This window comes from Accipiter gentilis, chromosome 8 (genome assembly GCF_929443795.1).
Source record: "Accipiter gentilis chromosome 8, bAccGen1.1, whole genome shotgun sequence".
Lineage (NCBI taxonomy): Eukaryota > Metazoa > Chordata > Aves > Accipitriformes > Accipitridae > Astur > Astur gentilis.
Genome location: NC_064887.1, coordinates 19,173,413 through 19,186,015, shown reverse-complemented (window position 1 = coordinate 19,186,015; position 12,603 = coordinate 19,173,413). Strand labels below are relative to the sequence as shown.

Genomic DNA, 12,603 nt, shown 5'->3' with positions numbered 1-12,603 from the left:
GCATTTCAATCCGAAAATACCTGAAATGGGTTAGTGCATGAACTCTGCCTGACCTAAGTAATTGAAAATCACCACTTTGATTACTGGTGTATCTAGTCATATTAGTCTGATAGGATATTTTTACATGTCACAAAAATACGACATTTGGGGAATGGGCATTTTCTATTAAGGTGCTCCTAGGCTGGATCATCAGTCCCTCTCATCACTCAGAAGAGCAGTGCATGGGTGGGAAGGTCTGCTCAGTTCAGCAAGGGGAGTACTTAGCATCTGTGCTAAATATTTTTTTTTTTCCTCAGCAGGAAATAAATGCCAAAATTATATCATAAAGGAGGAGTGGGAGAGCAAGTTGAAGGACATCTTCACTGGTGATTAGGCTGGTTAGATTATGACAGATTGCAATTTTACATAAGCTTGGCAACACCTGTAGAAAATGCTTTTACTTGTGATCTTGTTGCAGGTCAATCTTGCAGAAAAACCTTACCAGACCTCTCCCACCACCTACCTTTTAAGTTTTCATATAACAAAATAATTTCCACCCTTCCCATCAAGTCATTATTTCTCTCCTTCCCTAAAAGCAGTTTATTGCAAACATGTCTTGGCAGAAAACCAGAAGTTTTATGAAACTGCCCAGAAGGAGGGTTTTATAGGTGCGACTCAGCAAGTGATTTTTTTCTTCAGATTCGGTAGCTTTCTCAATTGCTTTTTTAGCCTAGGAATGTCTTTACTGGGCAAGTGAAAGTAGTGAGAATTAAATCAATGAAAGAAGGGACCCAATCCTTTGTTATTTCCTGGCAGAAATCACTGTTAGAATAGATCCAGAAAAAATCCTTAAATATCTATAGGTATGATTTTATATAATATTTATTTAAGATGTGATGCTTTAACTCTTTCTCTGAGTTAGTTATTCAGGCGATTGAATGAATAAGAGTTATGTATGAGAAAGCGCTTATGCAAGCAAATAACCTTACTTACAAGAACCCGTTTAACAGGACCGAATGTGTTACATTAGTAAAATGGAGGAAGCAACAGCAGTAATGATAAATACAAAACCAGATCACATGCTCTTGGCTTGAGATTTGACAAGAAAAAAGCTTTAAAGAAGAAGTGATAGAAAGAAGAGTTTAATTATTAGTAATTTCTGTATTTCGAAGAAGAAAAAAGCCATGTTCTTATTACTTCAGCCAATAGCTGGTTTATTCCTTTCAGTTCATGAAAATATGGTTCACATATTTTGGATCTCTGCCACCAAACCACAGGCTGTTCTATGGCTTGCACTAGATTTTGGATGACTGACAAAACTCACTGAAAAACAAGTGCTATTTGTTTTCCTGTGCCTAGTATTTAACGGGAAATCAGGAGGCTAAATTTCCAATCAGTGGTTAAACAGACCCAGATGTGAACAGAGTGCTCTGCTAGGAGAAGAGTGAGGAAGGATAGGAAATGCATGACTAGTGATAAATTTGGTATAAATAGTGACCTTTCACTATTCAAAGTAAAAGCAGTAGATTTTCAGTGTTGTGTAACAGTGTGAAGAGGAATTTAAAAGGACGTTTACATTTCTATAGAATCCTGGGTTTGGTTGTATGGTGTTGTGGTTTTTTTTTTTAAATCTTCATCATTCTTCTATTCAGGAACTGGAAATAATCCTGTAGTTGCCCTTTTCCACTTGGCAGAGTTCATATTCCCCCTTCCCCTCCCCACACCATTTCCTTGCCTTTTGAAAGAATGTGAAAATAACATTAAGTGTCTAATTAAAAGCAGTGTTTAGTAAACAGTAACTCTTATTATGCTGTTCACAATAGTAAATTTCCCTGGAGGCTTTTTCTCGTGGCCTGATTCAACCCCCTGCAAAATCTTGCTTTTCTAAAGTCTATGTAACTGGTTTACTGCCAGAAATATCAGTGGGACCTCAGGCTACGTATGGTGGCTGTTCTTGGTGATAGAGTGGAAGCATTTTGTTAGAAGTAGGGATGGCAGAAAATGACAGGGTGGTAAATATCTGTTTGAAAGTGATGCATTGTCTACATTCAGTAAAAAGAGTTTAAGAGTACAACAACCCTAGTAAGGCATCTTTAAATATCTAGGGGCTTTTGGGTTTTGGTGTTTTTTTTCATTCAAAGCTTGCTTTGGGAAGGCGTTAGAGAAGAGAAGTGATATTTCTGGTTTAGGAAGCAAGATACAGTACATGAAGAAAAAATGCAGTGCATGGTAAAAAATGTCTTATATGTGGTAGAGTGATGTCCCAAAATAGGGTAATTTTATGATGCATAGGTGTCCTCTGCTTTCACTGTAAGCACTTTGGTTTGGGCAGAAATATTTCAAAAATAGCAGCTTGCCAGTAAATTTCAGAGGAGGCAAGGGAGGTTCGTGCGCCTTAGTTTCTCCTTTCATGGGACTTTAAAGTTCTGTACTTTTTTTAGAGCCTGGTTTGCTAAGAGTATCACATAGTTCATACTAGATCTTCTCCTGTCCCAGGGGATTTAAGCTGTCTTTCAAAACTCGGGCTTTACTGCTTGGTGCTTCTTTCAGTTTCAAGAGCAGGCTCTCTTCATGGGTCACCACTCCAATCAAAACTTTGTTGGGAGTGTGGATGGACCAGATCTGGATGATGCTGCCTCTTGGATCTCATGCTTGTCTTTCTCATTGCTGCTGCTGACTGATGCTGAGTGTTCCTCCTTCTCATGGTCCCTCTAGGAGCCCAGACCCATCACTTTCAGAGCAAAGGAGGCTGATAAATAGGAAGACTTGGGCTTTAAGTTAAACCAGGCTGCAAGAGTAAGGAAAGAAACAACATTCTGGCATTTAGTGGTTCAGGTGCTTTCCCAGACACACGTTGCAGGAGGCTGAAGGGCCTGGAACAGGCGTTTGTGTTGGTCTTTTCTCTTCTGTATGGTCACGGCTCCCTCCCTTCTTTGCTTGCTTCAGTAAACAGGGGTGTTAGCTAGTGGAAGTTTACAGAAGCAGGCAGTGGATTTTGGCAGACATTAGGTGTTAGTGACGTGGAGACAATAAATCACAACAGGTTGTGTTACTGAGTCATCGATTCCAGTGGAAACTATAGCTGCAGTTGCATAGATACGTTTTAATTCTTCCCTTCTTTTCTTCCACTAAATTGAATCTTAACTTGAAACAGAATCCCTGGAAAAGCTGCTGCTACCTTACTTTGCTCAGATCAAATGAGTGTTACGCCGACTCTATTAAGATGATGTTAGATTAATGTGAGATGAGTGGACAGTTACCTGCGTGTAATTAAACCCCTGCTGAGGCCTAAACTTTGCGGGTAGATTACTTCTTTACACGTATTTGTTTGTTTCCTTTTTATCATTCTAGTTAACTGTTCCATGGGGGTTTTGAAAGTTGCACTTGCTTTGATGGAAAATCCCAGGATCTTCTTTCTAGATACATAAAGATGTGCAAGAGTCTGATCACATGAGGTTCTGTTTTCAACCCGAGAAAGTGTTGAGCAGCCTTGATTCCTATCAAGATCTTTGGTAGTTGGCAAACTGAGCATCTCCTAGGAAGTAGAATTAAAATATAAGATGTAATTAAGATAATGCTGCTTCTTTTACGTGTTTGTTTTCAAAAATGTGAAAACTGGAAGTGGAATTTTGTGATGACTGTAAGTGGTCTTGAGAACACTAAATGGAAAATGAAAATTTTACTACTGCCTGAAAGCATGGCACCTCTGGGGCTGGTAAGAACTATGCAAAGCTGATAGATGATTCACGAATGTTGCATGTCATTCCAAAAAGCAGCATGTTTCTTAGTCACTTACCAAAAAGAATTGTTCTCTTGATGATTACTGTATGTTGTATGTGGATTTATGAACAACAAAGGATATATTTTTGAGTTTCTGAATACCTGATATTTCTCCATCCATGGCTTTACTTTTTCTCTGTAAGGGGGCCAAGGCACATCAAAGTATATTATCAAAAAACACCAGCTGAGTCTGAACCCCATGTGGGCTGCTCTGAAAGTTGGTTCAAGTTTTTGAATTTTATTCTAAGCAGATTTACTTCTCTCCTACACGTTCTGCCACAGGTCTGATACTGTATAGCTCAGATACAAATATGAAGGGTGCTGCTTTTCTTCTGCTAGTGTATTTGCCTCAGTCTTGGCTTTATGGGTGGCTTTGTTGGTCACTTGTGTTGGAGGGGCCTTGGTGGGTAGTGGTGTAGCTGTTGCTGTGAGGGAAGGGATTGGTTCATGCTATGTAACTGTGGTCACTTAACTTTGTGTTCCGAGTCATCTCTCAAAGGTGCCTGCCTCTCTCCCACTGCTAAACTATGAACTTGCTTCCTACTTGGGAGTTCTGAATTCAAACTACGTTAGATACTTAAAACGTCATAAAGCAAACAAAGTAAATATCCCCCCTGGATCAGGTTCAAAGAAAAAAAAGGTAATAAATATTTAAAAGGAGAGAAGGAAATAGGTAAAATAAGAAACAGAAGACACTATTTTGAGTGTGTGCAGTGTTCACGCTTACCAGTGTATATATTTGAGACGACTCAGGGTTGGTTCTGAGATATTTTTTCTTCTGGGGAATAGTAACATACACTGTTTGGCACTTCTGCCAGGTAGCTGATGTCCTGAACTACTGTGGCAGCCTTGCAAGGGCAGTTTTTGCAGGACTGGAAAGTTTTCTTAAGGGACATATGTAGACTTTTTTTTTTTCCAGCATGGGGGGGCCTATGTTTCCTTGCCTCTGTATAGTGCAAAGAAAATTACAGTCCCTATTTTCCCCAATAGTCATCAGGGTAGTAATGTGTGTAATCAAAATATATTCCTAAACATGTTTTGTTCTGCAATAGGATACTCAGGTTTTGGTAGCAAATTTTCAAAATACTGCCCTTGGTCCTCTGACTGCAGAAGAGCCCTTTGAACTGCAGTCCTTGCTGTGGTTAGTGGCCATCGCCAGTATCTTGCAAACTGATTTTCCACATCAGGCTTGGAAGTTTCCACTTTTAGCCTCAGAAATGTGACAGGGCATGTAGGTGAACTCGGCAGCAGAGGATGTTTCTGGTGCAGTCACTTTTAATGTCCTCCCAACAACAGGAAGAAAAAGAGCTGGGACACTTTTTCCACTCTGCAACCTCTGAAAGTAACCACTGAAGGAGATAAAAGTGTATGTGGCAGCAGTTTCTTATCACCCAGTCAGCTGTGTAATGAGTGCTCAGATAAAAATTGTTGATATATTCCCAACTATTTAAAACATTCTTTTGTTTTAATGCTCTGGCTTATCCTAAGTATGTTAGAGAGAGCAGCTTTTGGTTTGTTCTGAAGACTAAGTAGTTAATGTTCAAGGCAGGTGTTGAAAAAGTGATGGTTGCCTTTTTTGGAAGAGTCTGTTGAATTCTTTCCAGAAAAAATAACGTGCTTGGCTCATTTAACCTTGCCTTAGGTTCGTGTAGTAAAAATCCCAACTTTGGCAGGCACAGCAGAACTCTGCACTCCTTTCTAAAACCTGGTAGTGGAACCAGCATTTCAAACAGACTTTAGTATGTGATTAAAAAAGTAAATGATGATAAGCTTCATGTTTATTTCAAGATGCTGACTGTATGATCGTTTAGTGAGGATGCTTGTGCCAGACTTTTTAGTTGCTCTGTTTTCTGTCTGTCAGTTCCTCCCTAGTAGGATACGGTAACTTTGGGGTTCACTGATAGGATCTGTCTGTCAGGAAGACATTTGTTCATGCCACAGGGTGATGCAGAAGGCTTTCAAGTTTTAATTAGCAATAAATGGAAAACCAAGTGTATTCTGAGGAAGAAAGCTGTTGCATTAGCAGGCGTACAAATATCTCAAATCTCAGATGAAAAATACAGTGAAAATGCATTATTGCAAGCTAATGCATTTCTTTGGTGAATATTTAGGAGGAATATCTTCTCTCACATTTTCCTCAAATGTCTTAAAAGGTTACACTGGTACTTTACTCTGATACTGACCATAAAAAATACCAGAAACATTGTGAAATAGTCTAAATGAAAAGCAACTACTGTACTTTTTGGATGAACTGTGGTATTTTTGAGGTAGTTAAGGAGGTTTGTTCCTGAGAGTGGAATGTCAGCATCTATTCAATATCCCTGAAAAATAATAACTGGTTAAGTCTTTAAATCCTGCAATCTGTATGCATGGGAGGTTTTTCTAGTTAGGCCAGAGCTCTACAAAGATGTCCCCCATGTCTCAGATTAAAAAAGGCAACATTGCTAAGAGGTGCTCTGTATGCAATCCCTGCATGACCTGGCTTGTGCTGTGTCAGTGTCATCCTATGAGACTGTGTACACTATAAAATTTAATGCGTTAGTAGCATTGTAGACATGCCCTGTAAAATCAATCCATGGTGTAGCTGCTTCTAAGTGGTGAAAGTACAAAGTGAATGCTATTTGCTGAATACGTTTTAAAGATAACTCTGTTTCTCTCTTTGCCTAATATTGTAGATTTGAGAGCAGTGGATTTACTCTAATGGCAGAGTTTGCTTTCTTATTTGAGAAGTATGAGAGTATTGGGAGAACATGGTGTATTCTGTGTTACACCGAAAAAAGACTTTTTTCATTTAAAGGAAATGTTTTATGGTAGTCATATGAAAAACAACAAATAAGGAAAATCATTCAGAATTGAAACAGATGTTAGTTTAAACTTTGAAAACTATTCTGGCAAAAGGATTCCTAAGATGTTTTTTGTGACAGGTCTGGTCAAATTGAATGCTGAATTACATGGGCCTTCTCTTAGAGGAGAGTATGTGATATGTGCATAATAAATGCTAACATAATAGCTGGAAGCACAGGGAAGAACTTTGAAATTCTTTCTGTCTGCCAAAGGGTGTAATTTATGTGTCTACTTGGACAAATATTTGTAGGTGCTAAACAAACTGATATATTACATCCTGAAATAGTGCTGAGAACAGTAGCTCCAGGGAAGATAATAGTTGGTTGCCATTACTTAATTTCTGTAATTGGAACTTGACTTCAGATAATCTCTGTTAAATAATTGGTATTGATGTATTTTGTTGTTTAAAAGGTTAGAGAGATACTTATGACCATTATCCTGCTATAACTTGTAAATAATACTCAGGAAAGATTAGAAATTGTTATGATATATTTTTTCACTCTTCCAATCATCATCATTAGTAGTTTTGGATTTTCAGCTGGAGAAAAAAAAATACACTTTTGTTCCACCAAAGAAATCTGGGTTGTTAGAAAGACAGGGAAGGGGAGGGGGGAGAAGAGCAGCAGAGTGACTCAGATTTCTTCCTAGGCTGCTCTGAGGACAACACAAGAAAATGGTACTTTTTTCCTGAAGCCTTCTTGTCTACTGCAGCAGTTTGGAAGTAGGGCTGTATTATATCTGGGCAAGCACTGCTTACACACCACTACAAGGAATATGTCCGAAGAAATCTGCACTGGTGCTTTCAAACCTGAAAGCTTATTCATCTTGCTGTGCTTTCTCACTGAAGCAGGTGTTATTCTTGACTTGATGTTTTAGATCTTAGTGACAGCATTCATGGAAGGACCAGCCTGGGTAGGGCATGCAGGCCCCAGACTGCAGGTACCTTGAAGGAAGAGACAGCGAAGTGTATGGATGGGTGATGGCTCCTGACGTTGGACAGATGAAGGAATGCTGCTCTTTCACCACTTGCCATAGGGACCTCTTGAGAGCTGACAAATGTTCTGGAAGTGTTGGCCACGTCCCTCTGCAGGGACAGGAGAGCCAAAAGATTGCTGTTGGGATGATCTTCCTTTGCAGTAAATCTGGAATGACTTGTTTAGCTCTCAAGAGCAGTGCAAGTTGAAGCAGGTCCCAGTCTGAAAGAGTGACCCTGTGCCGTCACCTTTTCTTGAGTGATGCTACTGCTGCTCCAATGAAGTTGTATTTGAAAATCTTAGGCTTTCATGCAGAACCTCTTACACTTCTTACTGTTTTTCCATTTTGACTGTTTTAAACAATATTTTAGTTTTTCCAGTCAAGACCTGAGTTAATGTAACCTATTTATAAGGATTTATCTAAAGACGGGTGACTCATCTGCTTTATGTGTTAGACTAATGCATTTCCTTGCTTCCTGTAGATAAAGCAACAGTAAATATCCTCCCATTCTCTTAGCCTTTCTCTTTCCTTACTCTGTGTTTCTCTTTTGGCCTTTATCTGTCACTGAGCTTCGACTCATGTTCTTTCTGATTTGGGAGTTTCTTCAGTAGTTCCCAGTCTTATGGAGCTTCACATCCTTTTCTCCCTTCAGTTCCTCAGACCATCTTCTTCTTACTCTCTCCTGTCTTAGTTTTCCTCTTGTCTTCCAGCCCTCCCCTTGCCCCCACAGTTCAGGTCCCCCTTGCAGCACTGTCATACCGCTTCTGCAGCAGTAGAACTTCGGAGTGGCTCAGAGCCCTCTGTTAGTCAGCTGCCACATGCACCCCAGCCAGGTTGATGGGTGCTTCATTTTTTAAAAACATCTCTGAAAAAGGAATCATTATGCAAATGTTAAAACACATGAAGTTTAGCCATTGTTGGAAATAAGCTGTAATCACCTTCAGTGAATGCATTTGTGTGTGACAGATTACATTTGCTTAAACATGCTACCTGTCTGTGCAGGTAAATGTAGCACATTAAAAATACGTTTTTATTTCCATCAGGTGTCTTTAGGTTCTGTTGTTCAGTTTGAGAAGGGAAATTTCTCCTTGTCAGCAGAAACAGAAGAAAAGCTTTTTCCTGAGAAAAATGAACACCTGCTACAGTGGGCCCAGAAGGAATATGGAGCAGTAACATCTTTCACTGAACTCAAAATATCAAGAAACATCTACATTAAAGTAGGAGAAGGTAAACCAAACCAAAACCAACAGAATTGATAGACACTACTAGATGTTGAGAATAAGTCTTGCTGTAGTATTACTTCACATTTTTCATTTTAATCTTTAATCATACCTCTCGTTTTCCAAGAGATGTGATATGAAACAGGAAGGCAGAGAAATAAGAGCAAGTCTAAAGACCAGACCTTGGATTTAGGCAACTTCTAATGGATTTTGGTGCCATAATTTTATGCTCATAAATGTCGATGCAGTTGGCTAGAATCTTACAGGAGTCAAAACTTCACCTTTTAAAAGGAATAAACAATTCATGGTGACTGTTTGGCTGTCTTCATCTAAAGGACTGAATTGGAGAACCTGAGGTAGGGGGTAATTTCTAGAAAGACCCGAGTTACATTTTTTTCCAGTATTTGCTTGTATAAGGATCCAGACTACTTTTGGCAAAGAATTATTGCTTTCCTCACCAAGATGAGTTGCCTCAGTCTCATGTCCTTGTGTATTTTTGTACAGAGGAGAAAGATTTCCTGTCCCTTTGAGCCACATGCCAAATTCATCAGGTGGCCTAAGGCAGGTGGGAGAGGACTGAAGCTCCTCAGGGCTTTCACAGGCCCATATTGGGGTAGGGTTTGAGCTGTAGCTGAGCAGTGTTGGAACAACTTAACAGTATGAGCCTTTGCAGCACCTTCTGGCTCATGCTTTCCCTCAGCTGGCTGCTGGTCACATAGCATGTCTTCTGCAGGGGAGTTCCACCTGAGCTGGTCATAAAATGTGGATAACACAAGAGCCACAACTGTTCACTACGTTTTTGGAGCAAGGCAGTCAGTTCAGGAGGGTTTATGCCCTACTCCTCTCTATTCAGGTTTGTTTTCTGGGTAATACATGGTTAGTAAAAGGAACTTTGCAGGGAGAGCAGACTTTCCTTTATTGTGCAGGATGATTGGGGGTGAAATTTTCTTTTTGGCAGGTATGGGATGTTTTAAGATGTCAGTGTTCTTTACCTAATGGCCTGCAATTCACTCTTCTCTTCATTCTCTGAAGATGTCATCCAAGTTCAGGCTAAAGCAAACATCCAGGTTTAGGCTAAACCACAAGCAGAAAGAATAAAGGCTGGGGAAAGTGAACTGGAACTGATTTGCATTGCAGCTAGTGGTCCAGATATTTTGAAACTAATTATTGTCTCTCGAGAAGTTCTGTGATGGGGAAAGTGGAAATCAATAAAACATTTTATCAACATCCAATGAGTACTGGTGAGGTCAGCATTTACTAGCACTGGCAGCCTAATTTACTAGTACTTCAGCAATATTTCTAGAGAAACTCCTGCATAGCTGAACTAGTTGGCTACAAAAAAAAACAAACCAAAAACCATCTGTGGAGAAAACATTCTTTCCTAACCACCTGTATCTGATCATTTGATTTCCTGAAGCATGAGGCTTGCCCCCCAAAATCGGAACATGCCTGTGTTGGTTTTATCCAAATCCTGCCAAATTTGTACAGGATTCCCCTGCATGATTTTTGTTCTACTTGGCACCAGTCTTGGATTTTGATGCCAGAAAATCATTCAGAAATATATTTATTAGCTTATTAAAGTGCGCTTGGAACATATACATGGGAGTAGTGGTCTCTGCATTGCAGAGATGAATGTTTAATTAGATATGTCAAAAAACAGATAAAATTTTGTTTGTTGATTTGCACATCTCCAGTCAAACTAGGCAGATAAATAGGAGAGCTTTGCATCATCTTTAGAATGTGTTAAAACACAATTTTATTAGGAGTAAGTACACAAAATGGAACTTGGCAGGCAACCAAACTAGACAGTTTCTGAGAAGGCTCCTACAAACTAGCTCAGCTGTAACCATATTTGATTTTGATTTAAATTCTTGGCAGAAGAATGAATATGCGTGTATGTGTGGGGGTTATGAATGTGTTCGGGGTGGGGAGAGGGTCAGTTCTTGAACTGCAGCAGTTGTGTGAGGAGTTCTATGGAAATCACGTGGATGTGGAACTGGACTGCTGCTCTGCAGAGTGAACAATGTAATCAGTGGATTCCACAAACCACAGTGTATGCTGATGGATGTTTCAGGCTTTTCGTACAAAACTCACACTTCTCAAGTGCTTTTGTCAGGTATCCTCAGCTGCCATTCTGAATCACAGCTCATATTACTCGTAAACTATAGGTGGTCATATGAAGTAGTTCCTTGCTATGTGACCAATACAGAATTTAAAGGCAGTATTCCTGTAATTGTCTGCATTTCAGCTTCACTCACGTTAGAAAAATCTGAAAATGGAAGATGTAACATTTTAGAAGTGGAGGCTGTAGCTGAATACAGCAAACAGAATATGCAAGCCAGAGGACAGAAAGATCTGGAGAAGGGTGATCTTTCAGAGAATAAAACTGCTTGTGACACCATGGGTCTCTGAAATCACTTTTGAAGCTGCAAATGAAAGGCAGCTGAGCAAGCTAGCAAACTGGGTCAAGGCCAAATGCATCTGAATCCAGTTGATTCAAAAGAGTGGCTGATAAAATATTGCAGGGATGGTGAAGCACAGTGAGAACTTAAAGGGGCCAGAATGAGGGTTTGGAGGAAGGGGACACAAGAAGTGGGGTCCTTGTTCCTGCTTTGATTTGTGTAGTGAAGGAGATGGCAAAGTGATTGCTGTGATAATTGCTGTCAGATTCTAGAAAGCAGGACTGCTCATGGTGAAAATGATCTTGGTACACATTTTTCAGCAGAAGTAAGTTTTAATTTCTCATGCTTCAGTAAGATATGATTGTACAAGTCAGGAAGACTTACCAGTTAGCTAAATGTTATCTAATGCATCCAGTACCACCAGTGTAAATCCAGGGTGGATGTGCTAGCCTGGAAGGAGCCTAATTCCAACACATTTCTTAGCTAAATAAGAAAAAAACCACCAGTCAGCCCTAACAATAACTAGACTGGAAAATGTACAGTCTATTTACAGATGGTAACACTGTGCTCCTGTCCTGGCAGAAGCTGAAGCTTTAACCCTGACTCGAATTTGTAGCCCGTACACACTAGCACGCATATCTCGCATGCTGTACTTGCTTGGTTTAAAACTTGTAGGTGATTGCATTGTGTCAGGCTTTAGCTGTGTGTTCTGCTAGGGTGTGAGTACTGCCAAGAGTTTCCACCCTCCCTCCAAAGACTACTGGAGCCCCTTCCCTGCTCCCGTTTATACCCTGCCATTAAATGTCAGTCAAGGTTCTGATTTCCGTCGTGCTAAGGGCTAGTAAACTGCAAAAGTGGCTGAGGAAAATACCAAATGCCTCGCTTATCCCCAGCTCAGACTTTGAAAGGCAAGCTCTGCTTGTATGAGATTTTTATTGCTGAATCAAACTGCTGCTGCCCAGGGTGCCTGTCTTGGAGAGTGACACCTGATTAACAGTGCTCTTTTTCACAAAAACCTCCTCATGATTTTAAGCTGGGATATTCAACTGATATCCAATTTAGCTAAGAACCTGCGGATGACACCTGATTTGGGTAGAATAGAGCAGACAGTGTCTGTCCTTGTCTGTAAAATGGAGGTGCTGCCCACAGAAGCTGCAGATTCCAGTGTGCAATCCTCCATCTTCATCCGAGCAGCCTGGCACGTGCCGAAGGGGAAGGCGGCTGCGGGCTGCTGCGCAGAGCTCCACTGTGTGCCTTCTGGCGCGCCGGGCCCCGTGGCACCCGGGCCTGCTGGCTGGAGACCCCCTGCTGAGGGTACTACAGCTGAACCTCATGTCTGGTTCCATACTGGGAGTCTGTGGAGATTAGAGAGGCGCAGGGTCCATAAATGGACTGTTTGCTGG

At 40.5% G+C, this 12,603-nt stretch overlaps 1 protein-coding gene across 2 annotated transcripts in view; it reads left to right on the top strand.

The window, feature by feature from the left end:
- The window catches only part of TGFBR3 (transforming growth factor beta receptor 3), a 123,495-nt gene that overhangs the window by 76,825 nt on the left and 34,067 nt on the right, over positions 1-12,603 (top strand). For both annotated transcript variants that reach the window (XM_049808328.1, XM_049808327.1), the window contains exon 5: positions 8,622-8,805. In XM_049808328.1, coding sequence (XP_049664285.1) covers positions 8,622-8,805 — 184 coding nt within the window. The remainder of the gene's footprint in view (positions 1-8,621; positions 8,806-12,603) is intronic.